The sequence below is a fragment of the Macrobrachium nipponense genome, chromosome 28 (genome assembly GCF_015104395.2).
Source record: "Macrobrachium nipponense isolate FS-2020 chromosome 28, ASM1510439v2, whole genome shotgun sequence".
In the NCBI taxonomy this organism is placed as follows: domain Eukaryota; kingdom Metazoa; phylum Arthropoda; class Malacostraca; order Decapoda; family Palaemonidae; genus Macrobrachium; species Macrobrachium nipponense.
The window spans coordinates 31,420,688-31,440,446 of record NC_087217.1 but is presented as its reverse complement, the minus strand read 5'-3'; the positions used below and the strand labels follow the sequence as shown (position 1 = coordinate 31,440,446).

Sequence of the window (19,759 nt, the reverse complement as noted above, 5' to 3'; positions counted from 1 at the left end):
TATAACTAAACCAAAAACTACCCAAAAGTTATACAAATGCAAAAAACAAAGAATACAAATACAACAAAAATAAGATACAGGTAGCAACCAAACGTAAAACAGGTAGACTACCTAATTCTCCTGTCTGATGACCTGTTCTGTCGTCACCAATGGGCCCAAAGAACAAAGGTTGCCTAGAACTAGAGATACATCCCTCAAATAAAGATACAAAAACAGAATTAGAACATGAATCGTGAATCAGGCAGGTGAATGAAAAATTATGAAATTCTGCCGATAGTAATTTGCTCGAATGTACCTTGGAGTGTTAGTTAAATCATTTTCATGGTAGGATAGATTTAAAAACTACACATGAAGGCCATGGTTGAGAAAGGAGTATGCGTAGACAACTTCCCCTTTCTGTCAGAGATAGAACAGCGGAGGATGATGGAATCTATTCTCTCACCTGTTGTTGGATATAAAAGGAACCAATGGCTGTTCAGTTAATTCACGGCCACTAGGTAAGCACTTCCATTAAATGTTAGTATAGATTGGTTGAAGTCCTCAAAATCTGGGGCAATGGAGGAAAATGGTATATCATCCTCCATTCATTCCAGTCTTGTAGGACACACCTCTTGCTATTGCCTGCATGTCCGGGGTTAGACACACTGGATGTAGATGGTTCTCATGTATGGCAAACAGGTCCACTTTTGGATGTGGAAACATGTTAGCAATTACTAGCTTGAGAGGGGTTGTTGTCTGGAAAAGCTGGGCTGCATAAGGTATCTTCTCAGGTCCTTCCGTATCTTGGTTTGAGTGCTGCTGGGAAGAGACGTCCACCCACAAAAAACATCCCAATAAACTCTCAGCCTCAAAAAATGTATGCTAGATGTAAAGCAGGACTTGTTCCTAATTATTAGGAAACTTTTTGACTGGAGTCTGTCGACTACCACTCTCAGGTTTTATCAGCACTCTTCTCTGTTGGTTTCCCAGATTAGCCATTCATCTAGGTAGGCCACTAACTCCTTTCTTGAGCTCAAATAAGTACAATACTATATAGAAAACTATGCAAACAGTGTGTTCAAACTTGACAGGTTGATATCGCCCTTCATTCAGAGGCACCCTTCTCTCGGTGGCGTGGTTGGTATGGTGTTTGCGTCCCACCTCGGTGTTCGCGGGTTCGATTCTCAGCCATTCCATTGAGGAGTGAGAGATGTGTATTTCTGGTGATAGAAGTTCACTCTCAACGTGGTTCGGAAGTCACGGAAAGCCGTTGGTCCCGTTGCTGAATAACCACTGGTTCCATGCAACGTAAAAACACCATACAAACAAACAACCAAACAAAACAAACCCTTCTCTGGGACGTAGAAGAGTGGTGGCTAATAAGCACATCTTTCTCTATGGTCTCTTTTAAGAGATTAGTTTTTTGTGAAAAAAACCTCCTTTAGAAGAGGGGGTGGGTGAGACCATCTCTACCTTGCTCATTGAAAATATTACTGTCCCCAAGGGGGAGAACTTCCAAAGCATGCCTGTCCTAAAGGGCTCCTCTTCCCTTGTCTATAATATGCAGGTCAGGAATTGATTTTCCATTTTCTCTGGGAGGAGCATCTTTATTCACTTCAGAAGGGAAGCTGCTGCTATTGTTGTCCTGTCTTCTGTTGTTGGAGGGATCCTTTAGTAGGGAATAGGGATTTATATGGCTCTGATTCATATTGAGCTTGCTTAGGCTTAGGAAGAGGAAACTCTGAAGGGTATTGTTCCCAGATTCCCCTTATCCAAGAATACCTAAATTTGTGCAGTTTTGTTGTTTGGCTCGTTCGATGAGTTGTGCAGCAACAGACTCTTCCTCCAGATCCAATGTAATAGGGAAGTTACATTGGGGAGTGAAATGTACTGGGATAGGCTGCTCTGCATTAAAATTATACATGTTGAAGCTCAATATAGTTTTTCTTTCATTAATGGTATTTTCCATCTGATGGAAGGATGTACTACATTGATGTATCTCATCTTTGTCATCATTCTCAAGGGCAAATATTGGTGCCCATACATTCTGATTTGAGGTTTTATAGTCCCACCTGGTCATATTATCAGCAGTCAGAGCTCTGGGAGTGAGTAGGTTTTCTCTTATTACTCATTTTGATTTTAGTGGAGATCTAAACAACTGGTTCAACTTCTTTTTGGGCTTGGATTTTTTAATACCTGGTTCCCGTGACCTACGTTTAGAGGAGAAATTTTTACACATCCTCCCAATTCCATATCCAAGACAGACATAATTTCCCCTTGGGAATCATGAATAGTATCTCTGATAAGCTGATGCTCAGTAGGAAAGTCATCCATCCTTGATGCTGTTCATGATTTCCTCCCAGAGTTCGGAAAGTACAGCAAATGGAATTTTCTTACCAGGGAAGCCTGCATAAAATGATTGAGCCATCACTGCCACTGCCTGGAGTATAATAGGTATAGACACTTCGGATTGGATTAGGTAGACCCTGTCAGGGTCCCCTTCAATATCTGATTGTTGTGTGGGAGAGGCAAGGTTCTCATGTGAAGTCTCTTTCTCGTGTAAAGCAGAAGACTGTTCCCTAGATCTTCCAGATTCAGAAGGGAAATTTCAGCGGCTATATCCGTTTCTTGTTGGTACACATTAGTAACTGTTCTTCTCTATTGGAGGATTTGAAGAGGGAGGGAGTTCCTAGAATCCACTGTTATGGAGTAGTATTGGCAAAAATGTGGATTCTGCTTAGAGAGGGATGGAAACACACACTGCTGAAGTTCTGCCAGAATGATGTAGTCTCCTTCTGTATTCCTAATGAGAACTATACTCATAGAGACAGCTGAAAATGAGCCTTGTCATCATTTAGACTTGCTGCCAAGGGCATGTTGCATATTTCACATGTGTATGGCAAATTCTTCTTTATTCCTTCAGCGGTGGCTCATGGCAGGTAATTGTGAGCCATTTCCATGGGCAGAAAGTAGATTTAACAATTTTCTGCAGTGCAGGTAATCTGTGGATCCTGCATAATAGCAGCCAATAGTGCTAAAAGGAGTAAGTGTTAATTAAAAACTACCCAGTGCTAGCTACCTATATCACTGTATAGGCAGCAAACACTGGATATTGAAACAGGCTGACATGACCACAAGTACTTGTCCCTATTATGGTGTTAGGTAACATGATCAGTGGGTCATATCAGTAAAATAGTAATGTATTAAAATATCAATTTACAATTACTATTATAAGACTGCCTAAAAAGATTTATACTCACAGATGCTAATTAACTCGTTAAAAAACTAAATGGATACTCATATACTCATACAATGTACTTCTATACATTTCATAACTGTGATTACCTCAAGGTTATAGGCATTGTTACATGGTACACAATTAAAATAATTAATTATTGGAATTATCATACCAAATTTATATAAAATCAGTATCTTTAAGATTTTAATGTTTAAAAAAGCTCACCAGACAAAGGACATCATGAAAATTTTCTCAATGCCTGTGACATCACTACTGACTGAGTATTACCCATTGGAAGTAGATCAACAAGAATACATTTCTTTTAACATTTGAAAAAACCCAATATTTAAGATAAGTGGGGGGAACTTTCTATATCATACAATCCACTTAGTTTGATTATAGAATAGTACTTCAGAGGAAATACTGGCTTGTAAGTCTAGCATGACTGGGAAGTACTGTCAAGGTTATGCTTCATAAACAAGAAGCTAGGTTAATCTGATTTATTATTTCAGTAAATTCAAACTATACATCAGTGTTAAGGTCATTGACTTATGAATTTCAGTAACAGAATTGTCTACTGTATTAATGCTAATTAGTGCATCTTTGTCAGACAGGAAAAAAAGCCCAGCCATTATAGAATAGCCTAGCAATCTAATCCTAACCTCTCACCTTCCAGGAAACCAATTTTAACAAATACAGTAGTACCTCGAGATACGAAATTAATCCATTCCGAGAGGCGCCTTTCGTATCATGAGTTTTCGTATCTTGGACCACATTTTACATGTAAAATGGCTAATCCGTTCCAAGCCCTCCAAAAACACCCAGTAAATTATATTTCCAGGCCTAAAACACATGTTCTAGGGTTACGACGCCGATCCGACGGAAGAAATATGACTCCAAAAAGGCAAAATACTGTACATACTTGAGTAATATTCAACTGCATATAATGTTCAACCCCATTTTTACTGCATATATTAGGACATTAGCATATGTCCCTTAGCAATAAGCCTAGCCTATGTTAGCGGTTGCTACTGTAGCCTAATCTATGATTCTGACATCTAAACCTAAGAGCTAAAAGCTTAGAATATGCCAATAAAATGTATAAATAATCAGTATGTACTCATTTCAAATAATTATTAATTAATCATTAACTATAATACACAAACAAACAAAAAAAACCCTTCCAATTGATTGTTTACATTCAGCTCTGACCCGTCTTACGAGTACCGAACGAACGCCAAGCAATCATTTTTCCTAGGACACAGTAAGCCATAAATTTTCATTAGTATCTCTCTTCAACTAATGAAACTACCAAACAGTATAATAACCATAACCATTCATTTCTATTCTTATCTCTTTACCTAATGGAGATACCGAGTTACTGATAGCTATAATGAAACATACGTATACGTAATATTAAAACAGAAGAAGAATTCTAAAAAATACGTATTTGTTGGCAGTCTTGATTTATTTTATATTTTATGATAACTAATTCACAATTTTTTTTTATTAAATTTATTGCATGTACTCATTTCAAATAATTATTAAGTAACCATTAACTATAATAAACAAACAAAAAAAGCTTACAAACTTCTGTTTACATCCAGCACTTACGAGTATCGAACGATCGCCAAGCAATTACTTTACACAGTAAGCCATAAATTTTCATTATCTCTCTTCAACTACTGAAACTACCAAACAGTATAATAACCATTCATTTCTATTCTTTATTCTATCTTTACCTTATGTTTTTTTTTTTATTAAATGTATTGCATGAATAAGTTTTTCAATTTACAGCATCCTTTTACCAATAGAATACTTAAAGCACAAGGGGTAGATGCTGACCAATAGGAGAGCAGGACCTTATGGGGTGACTAGCATCAGGAACCAATGGGAGAGTGGGAGGATGGTGGGGAGTTTACTCAGTTGGCGGCGCGGGAGTTTTAAAATTGTTCTCGGTGGTCCGGGCGAATCTCTGGACTTTACAGCAACAACCTTTCGTATCTTGAAAACTTTTCGTATGTAGAGCTGTAAAATTTTTCGTATTTGCTTTCGTATCTCGAGTTTTTTGTAAGTTGAGCCTTTCGTATGTCGAGGTACCACTGTATATGCCTATCCATCAGACATTGTATGGTAGTAAAACTTTTCACAGGGCCTTAAAACTATGTAGTTAATTAGTTGTAAAGTTGGTATAATGATTGCATTTTTCAGAGCAAAAACCGGGAATGTGTGAACTCTGACAGACCAACGTGTAATGAGGAAGTTTGCCAACATATGCTCTGTTATCACATGTGTGTGATTAGGATAAAAGGAAAACTTATGTAGTTGTTGTGGAGAGGAGATAGAGCCCTCCTGTCCTGAGTCCATTATATTCTATCACTGTGCTAATAAGCACTATTCTGGCTGTGACCAACTAAAAGAGAATTCTTTGAGAATGGTTGGTCTCTCTTTTGGAGCTCTAGGGGGACCATGAGAGAGTAATTCCTTTGAGGATGAACAGTGGCTATTATGTATATCAAAAAAGGTAATTATCAAACTCTTCAATTTCCAGTGAGAGGAGCAGGTGCTGTGATACACTCCCACTCAAAAGCTGCTGTTATGGCAACCTTGGCATATCCTGGTCCAGAATTCAGAGTTACTCATTTGGAGATGATCAAGGTAAGCGACTGTTTTGCATCTGTACAAATTTTCTTTAATATATTAATTTTTTATTGTGTGTTTGTAGGGGACCAGTGATGGTCTGTCTTCCTCTGCAGAATTGGACTTAATATGAGTAGGCCAAGTTTTTACTAAGGGCTGATGCTGTTCCTGTCTCTATTTTTTTTTATTCATGTCTAAGGTGGTCTTTTCATTCCAGTAACCTTTTTGTGGGTTAATTAGGGTTAGCAAAGAGTGTGCCAAACTTGCTTTTTTTTCCAAGAAAATTCTCAACCCTAGTGATTTTAAATTATTGTTGTTCCTACGGGGATACGAACCCACACTTTCATAATAGAGTAACCATCATTTCTCACATTTTGGGTGGTATTATTGACTATTGAAAAAAAAAAAGTCATATTGGGTAGGTCCACTGGCATCATCCTGACCTCAGCTGCTCATCCACTGTACCATCTGTACTCCTATGCTTACCCTATCCTTCCATTTTTCCCATTCCCTTCTTTTTCCTAGTCTTAACAGTCTTTATGAAAACCAATTGTTTCTCTTCTAGCGAACTTTCCTCTTGCTTACTCACAATATCCTCTACTGTAATTTGCAGCCATTTATTCACCAGATGACTCTTCAGATATTCTGGAGGATCACACAACTCGTGCAACTGACTATGTGCCCTAATCTCACATACACATCCACCTTCATCCAATAGATAGCTCAACCCACTCGACCACACTTTAGTTACAGCGTGAGGCCCTTCTTATTTCTCCCCAAGCTTACCTACATTCAATCTTAGTTTTGTAACCTCTTTCACCTCCTTTTCACCAACCTCATAACTCATGAACCGCTCGTGCACTCTTCTCCAAGCATCTTTATAGTTCTCAGTCAGCTGCATTGAAAGCTTAATGAATCTTGCAAAATTCTTAACTTATTTACTTGGGGACATTCCTATACATACTCCTGTGGGCACTTACATTGTACATCCCCCCTCATTTAGGACCACCTTGACGTGGTGAGGGGGCTCTGGAACCTCAGTAATTTCTTCCTATGTCTGAACCCAAGAGTCCCATATGACATTATATATTTTTGGGTTAATATCAGTGGATTTTTCCACTTTTGTCAAAATTTTCAATAGCTAATGAATAAGAAAACATATCATAGCTTGGATTGAAGTTAAATCCGAAGCTAAATAGTAGGAACTGTGGTAGATCCATCATCTATCCAACAATGTTGGGCCCTGGTTTTGCAGGCAGAACTATCCTGTGGAGCTGGACCTAGTTCTAGTAATACTCTTAGTCCTACCAAGCAGGTATTGCTTACACTTGGGCCATACTAATCATGTTATGCCCTTCCCTTTTGGGATAGGGTAGGGATGCAGACATTTGGGAGTCATTTCTCACTTGTGCCATTGGTAGAAGATTTAACTTCATGAAAAGTCAATGATATCTTTTCAAAATGTATTTTTTTCTTTCTCGTTTTTATGATAAATACAACTACTAAAGTTTTTAGTACCCCTGGGCCCCTTGATGGACAAAATTCAGCACAGTTGATGACCAGTGGAAGTTTATCCCTGAATCTCCCTCAGTCAGTTCAAGATAATAATGCAGCAAAGGAACATCCAGTCCCAAATAAATTATATCCAAATTCTACAACAAAAGTAAAAACCAGTCAGAAGATTCAAACATTATAACATTGGAGCCATTATGTTACAGAGAAAGGAAACAAATCTGATACACAGATAACCCACATCAGGCGAGGTCCAAAAAGAAATAGAAGTTATCGTTTTAACCCAACACTGGTGTATTTTGATAATCTTTTTAGACCAGATAACTGGTCGAGATTTCTAGTACTTAAAGCTGAAAATAAAATATCAACAGCAATACTAGAAAACAAATCACTGAACATATGTCCAACACAAGAAATGGAATGCCAATATATTAAAGAAAATGAATGGTTACTTCAATTAGCCACCAAAAAACAATCCACAACCTTTTTAAATATAAAAGAAATAAATGGCACGAACATATCAATAAGAAGTCATGAAACATTAAATTATATACAGGGCACAGTCATTTTACCCAACATTGAAGAAGAAGGACTACCCTCAAAACACTTGATACTTGACTCCCTTAAGTTAAGATACAGTAATATACATGATTTAGAAGTCTACTTAGTTCCAGGTAGGAAAGATAAAAATAAACAAATTAATATTGCAAAAATAAAATTTACAGGCCAAGATCTCCCACTCAAAATCAAAATTCTGGGACAAAATAAAGTGCATCCATTTATACCAAAACCACTTCAGTGCACTCAGTGGTTTAAGTATGGGCACACATGCAAAAAAATGCCATTTCTAGGCTCAGCCTGTGTCGCTCTGTGAAATGCTTCCTTTAGTGTTCATTTCTAAGGCAAAATATTGCTATAATTACCAGAGAAAAACTAAAATAGTAATGCCAGAGAAAACTAGCTCGCTCACCTTTAATAAAGGTGCCGGTATGGTATCTGGGGCGAGTGGAAACCACTACCAGAGGTCCCTTGCCATTTAGACTCTCCCTTCCTCAACATCCCTCATCTACAGAGGAGCCGATCCAAGGCCCCGCTACCCGCTACTACTACAACTAGCGCTTTTGTTTTCATTCCTTTCAATAGCATCGTTCACACCACACACGTTTTTTCCTTGTGCTGTGTTTTTTCGTCTGAATTTATCCACTTTGTTCATCAACATGGATCGTCAAGCTTCTGCATCCAAGTTAAGTACTGCGTTTAATGTTTGAGATCATTTTTGAGACAGTTTTTGGCATATTAAGCCAAGTTATCTTAGGTTATATGTGTGAGTGGTAACATGTGCGTTGCCGTTCCCACTCCGCCTCCTCTTGGCTTGCCAGCCGCGTGATGATTCCCTGCTTTCTTGCACCAATTGGTCTCCCATACTAATTGGTCTCGATTGCACTTGAGCAGTACCCTATATAATTTATTTTAAGGGGGCCGGCCGGCTAATGCCGTTTTTTAACGACAAGACTTTGACATTCATACCACTTAATAAGGTGACTTGGGACATCTCCAAACCGCATATGATTTTCGCCTCTGACCTTCAGTTTTGTGACGCCAGGGCAATTTATCCCGAAAATAACCATTTTTCAAATTCTATCTCCTCCTTAGATATTTAATATTAAGACCTGGGATTACTACCATATATAGACCTGATGTAGACCTCCAATCAAATGGAGTTTTTTTTTTCTAAAAGTCATTTTTTTGCTAGATATGAATTTTTCAATATGGTAAAAAAATAAACCCTATAAATCACGAGAAAAAAAATTATAAAAAAATGACGAAACAAAAATTGGAAAAAAGGGCTCTATTTGATTGTTCTATAATGTCTTTCCAAGTTAAATACCAAATTCCAATGTTATAGCTTTAAAACTAAGTGAGGAGATAGATTTTGAAGGTCAATAAATATAGTTTTGAGATACGGGCGTTCAAAGTTTTCCTTCGTATTTCTATAAAGACATTGTTAATAAATAATGATTATTATGAATGTATATTTCTTTTTTGTGTATTAATAAACCAATACTATTTTATTTATCATAATTTAATCATAAATGATGATCCCTTTGCTCATATATCATAACCCCCCCCTCTCTCCCCTTCACCAACTCGGCTTATTAAAGCGAATTTTCTTCCGTATGTTAGCGAAATGTTTTCCTTGTATTTTCCTCTTTGGCATGATGACATTCTTGCTAAAACAAAGATAAACAAACGTAAATGCAAGAGTATGTCAGAGGTGAGACTCGAAGGTGTACTCTCTTTTTACAGACAATTTAATAAATCATGATTATTATGAATTTCATATACCATTTTGGGTATTAAAAAACCAAAACTATGTTATTTATCATAAATGAAGATCTCTTTGCTCAAAGATCGTAGCCTTGGGCACAGTGTGACGTGTGCTGTCAGGCAAGAAGGGGGCGTTACTAAGCAACCCTCCCCTCTCTCTTCACTAACTGCGCGTATATTATGATATTCTGTAATAATACTTGAGCGATTTTTCTTCGTCTGTAAGTTAGCGAGATGTTTTCCTTGTCTTTTCCTCATTGGCATGGTGAACTTCTTGCCGAAACGTACATAAACATACGTAAAAGCAAGCGAATGTCACGAGGTGAAACTCAAACGTGTAATCTACTTGAAGTCTATGGTCCAACTGATTCATGATTGAACCAGATACTCGCTTATGCGAGCCACGGAATCTTTACAGATGCCATTTCTCACAATTTCTTTGCCAATAATTATCAAAATTTACGATAACAGAAGAAATATTGCATTTTCTTGTACGGATGAATGTTTTAGGCTTATTGAGTTATGTTTACTAATTACCCTGTAACTACGAAAGTAAGAGGAATTTTGACGAAATATTTCGTATACGTATTCTCAATTGCCATATGAAGCTCCATCAATTTTTTCATGACTTTGCATTTTTCGCCCTATACCACCACATATAGGGGTTCCGGCCGGCCCCCTTGAGATGCATTTGCCATTGACGTGTTTAATTTTTAGTTTGTTCACGGGGGATAGCCTGCTTCCGAACCGCATGCTTTCGGTCGTGGCGCTCGCTTTCCTTTCTTGCATGGAGGTTGTCATATCAACCCATTTTTATTAGTAAGATAGGATCTCTTGACTCGATTACCTTACGAAAGGACCCTAGTTCCTTCGAAGCCTTTCCGTCCTTGAGCCACCCTGGCCGTTTGCCCCTCGATCATTCGTTACGGCATCTAGGCTAAGCCGCTCTGAGTTTCTAGGCCAGCTTTTCTTTCGTTGGATTTCGCTTAACCTAGTTTCTCAAGGACCTTTTCTTTCTCTCTCGCTCCATTTTTATTTTGCTCCTTTCCCCCGTGTTAGGACAGGATATTTATCTTATGTTCAGGAATGAAGGTTCTTGGCAGAAGTAGTAGTGGCGAACGGAAGGTGGCCGTGTAACGGCACCCCTCTGGTGAGGGATTTTGAGAGAGGAGGGATCTAATTTGCAGAATATCTGTGGCAATGGCTTCCATTCGCCCCTGTGCTATACCGACGGCCTATGAGGGTGAGCGAGCTGGGGGTAGTAACTCCAGCATTCCATATGGCTTGTTTCTCTGGTATATTTAGCATTTACTTATACCTAGAAATGAGTGCTATAAGGACATTTCACTGGGCGACAAAGCTATCCCGAGGTCGGGATAGCTTTGCTTCTTTGGATATGTGAAGGCTCCGGCCTATCTATGGGATTACATTTTGCATGCATGTTTTATTACACATAATAACATCCACCTTCTATTGTAAGTTATTTCTTACTATACCCAGTTTTTTACCCGGCGGAGTCCCCAACTCCGCCAGGTATTTTAACCATCCCACCCTGTTAGGTCTCGCTCTTCACCCTGTGTCTGACTTGGGTTATATCCCTCACTCCAGCTCGTGGAGGACAGCTTGAATCCACTTAATCGGTCAGATTTTATAGCTCCAGTGTTGCCGGAGCTGCAGTGGAGTCACTCTTAGTCCTCATTATCTGCCTAGGATGTTCTTATAAGTATACACGGGGCGCCGGAGCTAGTAGTAACAGGGTGATATGTTATCATGCATGATATATGCTGATGCCGGAGTTACTCCGGCAGCATTAGTATACCGCACACAACCACGGACCTACTCCGGAAGGTTGTTGATGATACTCATGTATCATTTGACTTACAGGTTACCTGTTGTCTGGAGGAGGGGTGCAACGCCGTTCTCCAGGAACCCTGTGGGCACGTGGTCTGCCGGGCGCATGCCAGCTGTGCAGTTCACATGGAGGATTACGTGGTCTTGCACCATGAGAACTGCGTTATCTGCTACGCTTTGGTTACCGAAGTCACCTCCGAGATATGTGACACTCCAGCCTCTTCATAATGATACAATGAGAATCAATATACTGTAATGTACACTTTGATACTAGGTTAATTCTATCTTTAGTGTTAAGTATTAATAATAACCCTGCTTACAGGGAGCGCAAGCAGTCCGGGAAGCTGCCTTATCCACCCTGAAGGCATGGGTCGGCGGGTTTGGACGGAACTCCGCCAAGGGTCAACCCTACATCCTGTCCCAGGACATGGCCACCCTTATCTTTCCAGGAGTGAAGAAGGGATCCGTGGTGGATCCTGAAGTGGCCGCTCTTCTGATCGCCAGGATTCAGGAAGCAGTCGCACTCCTACGGAGGAAGGCATCGCAGAGGAAGTCGTGGGGGACGTGGCAGCCCTGGACCTGGACCGCAAGCCCATGGCTATAGACGACATGGGCAACGGTAAGAATGGTAGCGAGGCAGGTTTGGTAGGGGCTCAAGGGTTTTCCTTGAGTCCATCTTTGGCTTCTTCTCCTTCCACTTCTACTTCCTTCCAGGGGTTTGCCGATAGACCTCAGTCGGTCAGACCGAAGTCTTCATCGGCGATCCCTAAAGTTAAAAGCAAAACAGACTTCAAGTCTAAGCAAAAGTCCCTGCCAAAGAGGTCAGGAACCAAGCCTGTCACTACACCGCCGGCTAATAACCCCGGGGCAGTCAAGCCAAAGGTCACTCTCCCACCAAAGGGATCGAGGACCAAGGTTCCCAAGGAGAAGGCTCAGCCTCCCTCCTTTGACCCTGATGCTTTCTCAGGTAGCATCATGCAGCGGATGGGCAACATGGTTGGGGACTTGGTCCAGACCAAGTTCCAAGAAATGTTGACCCAGCTGTCAAGTACACTGGAAGCATCGGGACAAACTTTCCAATCCTTGTTGGAGAGGATAGTAGCCCAGGAGAACATGATGTCTGGTCTCCGAGATAGTATGGCAGCAGGACAAGCACAGTCTGGCCAGGCAACTCATGCATTGCTGATGCCGGACTCGTCCAATCTCGCTCCATTTAAACCGAACAACCCATGGAGGGTAGCAGCACACGCTCCGTTCGCAGAGGGTATGCTGACTATTGAGGGTTGTGGAACTCGAAGGCTAGAGGACTTCGAGTTCTATCCTGAGGGACTCCAGCCCCCCTTTCTTTGGCTATGTCCGTTTAACGGATGCCGCCATGAGCAGGGAGGATAAAGTCCCGAAGGAAACAGTAATCCTCCCCCGGGACCAAGCTCAACAACCTTGATGAATGGGAATGCGTAAACACAAAAGTTACTGCATTCAAGAGCCCGTTTACAATTTTCACTGTAAATGAGGACACTCCGTTGCCATTCATCTCCAAAGTGACAGAGGCAACAGCCCAGGCAGTCCTGAAAGACGTGCCTATGCCTCAGCTCCGGGAGACGGATCCGACTTCCCTTCTGCTCCCCGGATCAGCTGAGTTCTACTCGGATGCTCCTGCCACCTTTTCAGTGGGCAAACTCAAGCCGGACTGCGGTAACACGCTGTTCAGCGAGAGGTTGCCTAGACTATCAGAAGCCCTAATTCAAGCTGAATACGACGCTAGGATGAGGCTCGGCAGGTCCCTCAGTTTGCTGACGATGACTGTGATGGCGTCTCTTATCTACGGACAAGAGACGCTATTTAAAATCATGGCCAAGTCACTACTCCATACAATGCAATGTGACTTGTATGATTTCATGGTAGTTCGGCGTAACTGTCGGAAGCATGTTCTGGCGGAAGCCACTATCCGCCATGAACCGAACAAGCTGATCGCCTCATCCATATGGGGCACGGACCTCTTCCCCACCACCGCTGTGAACCAGGTTCTGTGCGAAGCGTCTGGGGTGAACCAGAGCCTGAAGATTCTTTGGGGACTTATGTCCAAACGCAAACCCGAGTCCACTGGATCGAATCCCAAATCAAAGAAGAGACCTAGGACATTCCAGCCCTTCCAGGCTCCCCAACAGACTTTGATGCAGGCGGTTCTGGTACCCCAAGTACCTCAACCGTCGACATCCAAAGCACAGCCGCAACAGCAGATTGTGCTTTTAACCCAACTGGCACAATCGCAGGCTTCGACCTCCTTTGCAGTTTCTCCGGCCTTTAATGCAACCTATGAATCTCAGTCCTTTCAAGTATTCAATAGGTTCGCTAGAGGCAGCAGAGCTATGCAGCATTACTTAAGAAGTTTTTGCTGCTGACATACCCTACTGTTTTCTCTAGCAGCTCCTGCTTCTCCAGCTTCAACACTTCAGTTAAGCATTCTGTCTGACTTGGCCAAACTACCTAAGATGGTATTATCAACTTCAGTAAAAAAGGCTCTTAAGGAATTTGATAGTACTTCGCCAGCAGACGAGAGAGAAAGGGAAAAGACTTGCTGTAGCTATCTTCCTTCTCACCTAACTAGGAGACACGTATATGTATTATGGGATTGGAGAGGCTTCTTCCTAGGGAGTTTCTGCCTCCTCTTAAGGGGACTTCACTAGTCTCATAGATTTGGCCCAAAGGTCAGCATTCTCTGCTGCGAACGTTTCTTCAGCAGAGTTAGATAATTTTATGAAGAATACCTTCAGGATTTTGGAAGTAATCAGTTTTTGGGATTGGTTGGTAGGAGCATGGCTAAGAAGATTCAGGATTATCTTGTCTTTCCTTTAGATAGCTTCACACCTGCTAGATGCCATATTTTGTGCAGACAAAGGAGTAAGGGATATATCAAGAGAAATAGCTTCCCTTTATGCTATGGTGCTGTTGAAAAAGAGGGAATTTTGGTGTTTCTACACCACTAAGGGTGTTACTACAGTTCAGAAGTCTGCACTTCTTTTTTCACCTTTTCCCTCCATCAGTAGTTAGTGACACAGCAACAGATCTTCAGAATAACTACACAAGACTTGTTGGCTCAATCCATGAGACACATGAAAGTAGCTGCTACTGCTACCTGTGCTAAAACATGATTGCCTTTAGAGCCCTTTCTCTCTTATGGTAGCAAGCAGACCAAACCCCAAAACAAGAGCCAACATCCACTTCAGCTCTTGAGTATTTAAGAAGATATGAACAAGAACTGCTGCCAAAAAGTGAATACGACTTCTCTGTACCCCAGTAGGTGCCAGGCTCCAGCAAATTTGGGAAGTATGGAGCAAGAGGGGCCAGATCCATGGGTAAGAAAAGTGCTGAGACTCAGGTATTCGATCCCGTTCCTAGAAAAACCTCCCTTAGTCAAGAAGCCCATCATCTTGACTGACTACTCAGTAGGCTCAAAGAGGCGTTCAGCTCTCGTAGAGGAAGTACATTCCCTCCTTGACAAGAGAACCATAGAGGCAGTCACAGAGGAGAACTCCGAAATCGACAGGTGGTTGGAGCCCAGTATTGGATGTAAGCGCTTTAAATGTCTTCTTACAGAACTATCATCTTTTTCTTTCTTTTCTGTCCCCCAAAAGAGTTGAATCTTGCCTTCAGACAATAGAAGAGTTTTTCACCCTACAACATTGCTTGGCCAACAAGTTGAGAGTATTTCAGTTTTATTTCAGGGCCAGCTGGGACAGGAAAAGTCAGCCCAATTCATTTGTGTTCCCAGTGACACAGGAGATAAAAAGACATCTGCTGTGGTTGAAGTCCGAAGGAGACTATAGGAAGGAAAGTGACATTTTTCCTAGAAAACAAGGAAGTGTTGGGAATTTGGTCGGAAGAAGAAAAGGAGATGCACATAAATTTGAAGGAGCTGAGGGCTATTCACTTAGGCCTTGAGAGGTTTGCTTCAGAAGTGTACAACAAATCAATAGCAGTGCACTCAGAAACACAACGACACTGGCATACATCGTCAACACAACGTCAAACAAGGGGGACTGCACTTCTTTTTGCAGTGCGAAGCAGCAAGCGACCTTCTATGGTTAAAGAAGAATTTGGCAACAATCATCACAAGATTTGTACAAGGGAAATTCAACATCTTTGCAGATCAGCTGAGCATGCACTGTCAAGTGATCCTGACAGAATGGATGCTGGATCAGATGGTGTGCAAGTCTCTTTGGAAGTTGTTGGGAAAACCATCGATTCATCTTTTGGCAACACTCAGAAATTTTCAACTCCCCACCTTCTTCCCCCCAAGTACCAGATCCTCTAGCATTGGCAACAGGATTGGTCAGACAAGTTTCTTTGCACCTTCCTTTCCTTCAGGATGATAAGGGAGGTTCTAAACAAGTTTTTAACACACAGGACTGTGTCCATATTAATAGCCCCATTTTGGCCACTAAAAGAGTGGTTTCCAGATCTCTTGGAACTTTAGTGGACTTCCCAAGATTGCTTACTCAGAAGATAAGTCTGCTCAAACAACCGCACCTCAAGAGGTTTCATCAAGGGTTGGCCTTTCTTGCTTTGACAGGATTCAAACTGTCAAGAGATTACTTAGAGCATAAGGATTTTCAAAAGCATCTGCAAGAGTGTAGACGTAAATCCTCTGCAGCTGACTACCAAAATAGATAGGCGATCTTCTACACATGTTGCACACAAAAAGGAATCTAGTCTTGTAAGACAACTGTAGCAGAAATTGCAGACATTCTTCTTCCTCTCAGAGAATCCAGGGCTATGCTCAACTCTGTTTTCAGACACAGAGGAATAGACTTGTCTGCAAACCAAGACATTACAGATATGGTTAAATGTTTTGATATAAGTAAAAGAGGAACAGAATTAGTGGCCTGGAACCTAGATATGGTATTGAGATGGCTTTCAGGCCTGTGGCATTAAGATGGCTTTCAGCCTCTCCTTTTGAACTAATGGAGGAAGCTTCCTTCAGAAATGTGACAAAGAACACCCTCTTTCTAGTAGCATTACCTTCAGCAAAAAGGGTGAGTGAGCTACAAGCTATGGATAGGAGAATCAGATTCGCTGGAGGAGAAGCAGTTTGTTTGCTCTTAATTTTTTTGCTAAAATCGAGAATCCCATTAGATCTTGGCCTCATTCTTTCATGATTAAGAGTCTGTCAGAGTTATTTGGGACTGAAGAAGAGGAGAGAGTCCTCTGCCCAGTGAGAGCTCTGAAGTTCTACCTGAGGAAGATGAAAATGTCTAGAAGACCTTCCAGTAACTTATGGATGTGGGTAAAGGACCCCTCATGTCCTCTTTCAAAGAATTCTCTGTCATTCTTCTTAGAGAATCACATTCTAAAGTAGGTGAGAAATGTTTGCCTATCCTCAAAAGTACATAATAGCACATGAAATCAGAGAGATTTCCACATCCTTGATATTCAAGAAGAACCTATCTCGGTGGAGATAGCCTTCAAGCGACATTTTGGAGATGCAAGTCAGTGTTTGCATCACACTATATTTAAAAGATATAGAGACAGTGTACAGCAAATGCAGTACGTTAGGCCCCTTATCAGTGGCTGGTATGGTGTTGAGGATGGGAGCTTAGGAAACATCCTTTACATCCTTTTTCACCTTGAATCAACGTTTTGAGTTATTTGGAGTCTGGGGGTACTTTGTACTGGGATACCCACCTGTTTTATTTTATGGTTGAGGGTTTGAATTTGGTTTTTATGGTATAGGTAACATTGTTGTTCTGGTTTTTTGTTGGTACTGCGCCCTGGGCAGGGCCATTATGTTTTTAGTCTTTGCAAGTGTTAGATCATAATCTTCGCTTAAAGTTCCCACTAAGGTAGCAGGCAACCTGGGCCAAACTACCTCGCCTCTACCACATAAGAGGAATGCTAACCAGAGGCATTATTTTCCTGCAGCAACTATCATACAAGGTAAGGAAACAACAAGCATTATTACAATGTGAGCCCTTTTATCTACATATTCACAAATTCATTAATGCAAAATGGTTCGGGGTAGAATAGTCCATGTACCCAACCTTCTGTTGGTGTGGAATCAGCTATGTAATTACTTGGTAAGTTACTTGTAAAGGTTACATTTTTATGATAAAATAAAATTGACATATACATACATACTTGCCAAGTAACTACAGAATGGGAGCTCCCCCCCTCCTCCCCACACATGGATTCTAGTCAAAAATAAATTGAAATAGCAGGCACAGTTGTTCCTCTTCTTCCTGAAAGTGGGTTGGACTGGTTACCTATAGCTAAAACAAATGAATTGCTACCACAAATTTTGAATTTTAGCTTTCGATACTTGTAAGTGTTAGCTATGTAATTAACCCTTTACTGCCGACTGGACGTATTTTACGTTGACATTTTTTGTCTCTCAGGTGCCGACTGGACGTATTTTACGTCGACATACAAAAGTTTTTTTAAAAATTCACGAAAAAATACTTTTAGGCCTACCAGCCGAAAACTCTTGAATCACACGCCTTGGGGGATGCTGGGAGTTCACGGATCAAGGTGTTGTTTTGTTTACAATCGTTACGCAGGTGCGCAAGCGCGAATTTCTTTTGTACCGCACTAAAAAGTATATGTGACACATCTCGGAAATTATTTTGTCACTTTGACATAATTTTTGTACCATTTTAAATTAGCCGTTACATGGAGTATTATATATGAAAAGTTGCGCATTTTTATGTAGAATACAACTAAAAAAATACTCATGATTGTAGCTTTTATCACTTTTGAGATATTTTCATATAAATAACGATAAGTGCCAAAATTTCAACCTTCGGTCAACTTTGACTCTACCGAAATGGTCTAAAAATGCAATTGTAAGCTAAAACTCATATATTTTAGTAATATTCAATCATTTACCTTAATTTTGCAACTAATTAGAAGTCTCTAGCACAATATTTCGATTTATGATGAATTTATGAAAAAACTTTTTCCTTACGTCCGCGCGATTGTGGTAATGTTTGCACCATTTTAAAATTAGCCATTACATAAAGTTTTTTCTGGGCTCAGCTCGTGTCGGCCTATGAAATATCCTTAAGATCATTATTTCTAGGTAAAATTAATCTAAAATTACCAGAGAAAAACAAAATTAAGAAAATGTCAGTAAAACTGACTCGCTCACTCTATAAAAGAAGTGTCGGTATGTGAATATAGGCGAGTGGGATCACTACCACGAGTCATTCACCATTTAGACCTTCCAACATAAAATCCCCACCAGAGAGAGCTGATACTAAAGGGTGATGCGGCCGCTACTACTACTACTACCGACGCCACGGACAGCAGCGCCCCTACCGGTCATCCTTAATCATTAGTTCCACAGCGCTAGAGTGCTTTTTTCTCTCTCGTGTTGTTTTCTCGGATTTATCTCGTCATTTACGATGGAACGTGCTGCTATCGCATCGGCTAAGTTAAGTGCCTCATAAGTAGTATTTTCCAGTTTTTTAGTCTTCCAGGGACCAGTATTTTCCTTCTTATAGGTCATATACGGTCTCCCGGTTGACTCGTGGCGGCTGTGTGCCGCCTCGTGTTAAGATTTCCCGGTCTCCCATACTGGGACATCTTATACTTATGGGCTTATTATATTTACGTTCATCGTTTATTACATCGTTTTTATAGCTAGGACACAGCCCTTTACCATTTCTCTTAGTTTGGTATTTAGGGCTATACTGTGTTTCTGGCCCAGCATCCCAGCTCTTGCTCTTCATCGGCTACCGCTGGCTCCGAGTAGTCAACTGTTCTTCGGAACAGCTTGCCTCCTCCTGGGCTTCTTTCTCTTTTACTAAAAGTGTCTTTTCCTCCTTTACGATGTATTATCAGTGTTATTTAGGGTGTTAGGCTAGCCCTAGGTGCTTGTGCCATGTGTTGGTACAGTCTGGTTCACGTGGCCCCTCCATGGTTGTGTTGCTATCGCGGCTTAGGCCACCTGCGATCACGTGTCCCTTAGCACCTTACCCTTCCCCTTCCCTCCCTACCAGGTATAGGGAGGGGTCTGGTGGATCTCCTTGGTTGCCATGACAACCACAGTAGCCTACCTCCCTCTCCCTCTGAGGAGGCCTGGAGCTCCATCCCAGCTGGGGTATAGGGCGACCACTTGTCTCGGGTACCGGGTTACCGAGCGGGTAGCTGTAGTGACGGGGGGGGGGGGGTAGGCCACCCCCCTCTCTCTCTCTCCCGCCGTGTTACGCC

General features: G+C 41.2%; 1 protein-coding gene across 2 annotated transcripts in view; it reads left to right on the top strand.

Moving 5' to 3' along the window:
* Positions 1-19,759, top strand: part of LOC135201646 (probable methylthioribulose-1-phosphate dehydratase) — a 145,609-nt gene that overhangs the window by 105,694 nt on the left and 20,156 nt on the right. For both annotated transcript variants that reach the window (XM_064230744.1, XM_064230743.1), the window contains exon 5: positions 5,769-5,875. In XM_064230744.1, coding sequence (XP_064086814.1) covers positions 5,769-5,875 — 107 coding nt within the window. The remainder of the gene's footprint in view (positions 1-5,768; positions 5,876-19,759) is intronic.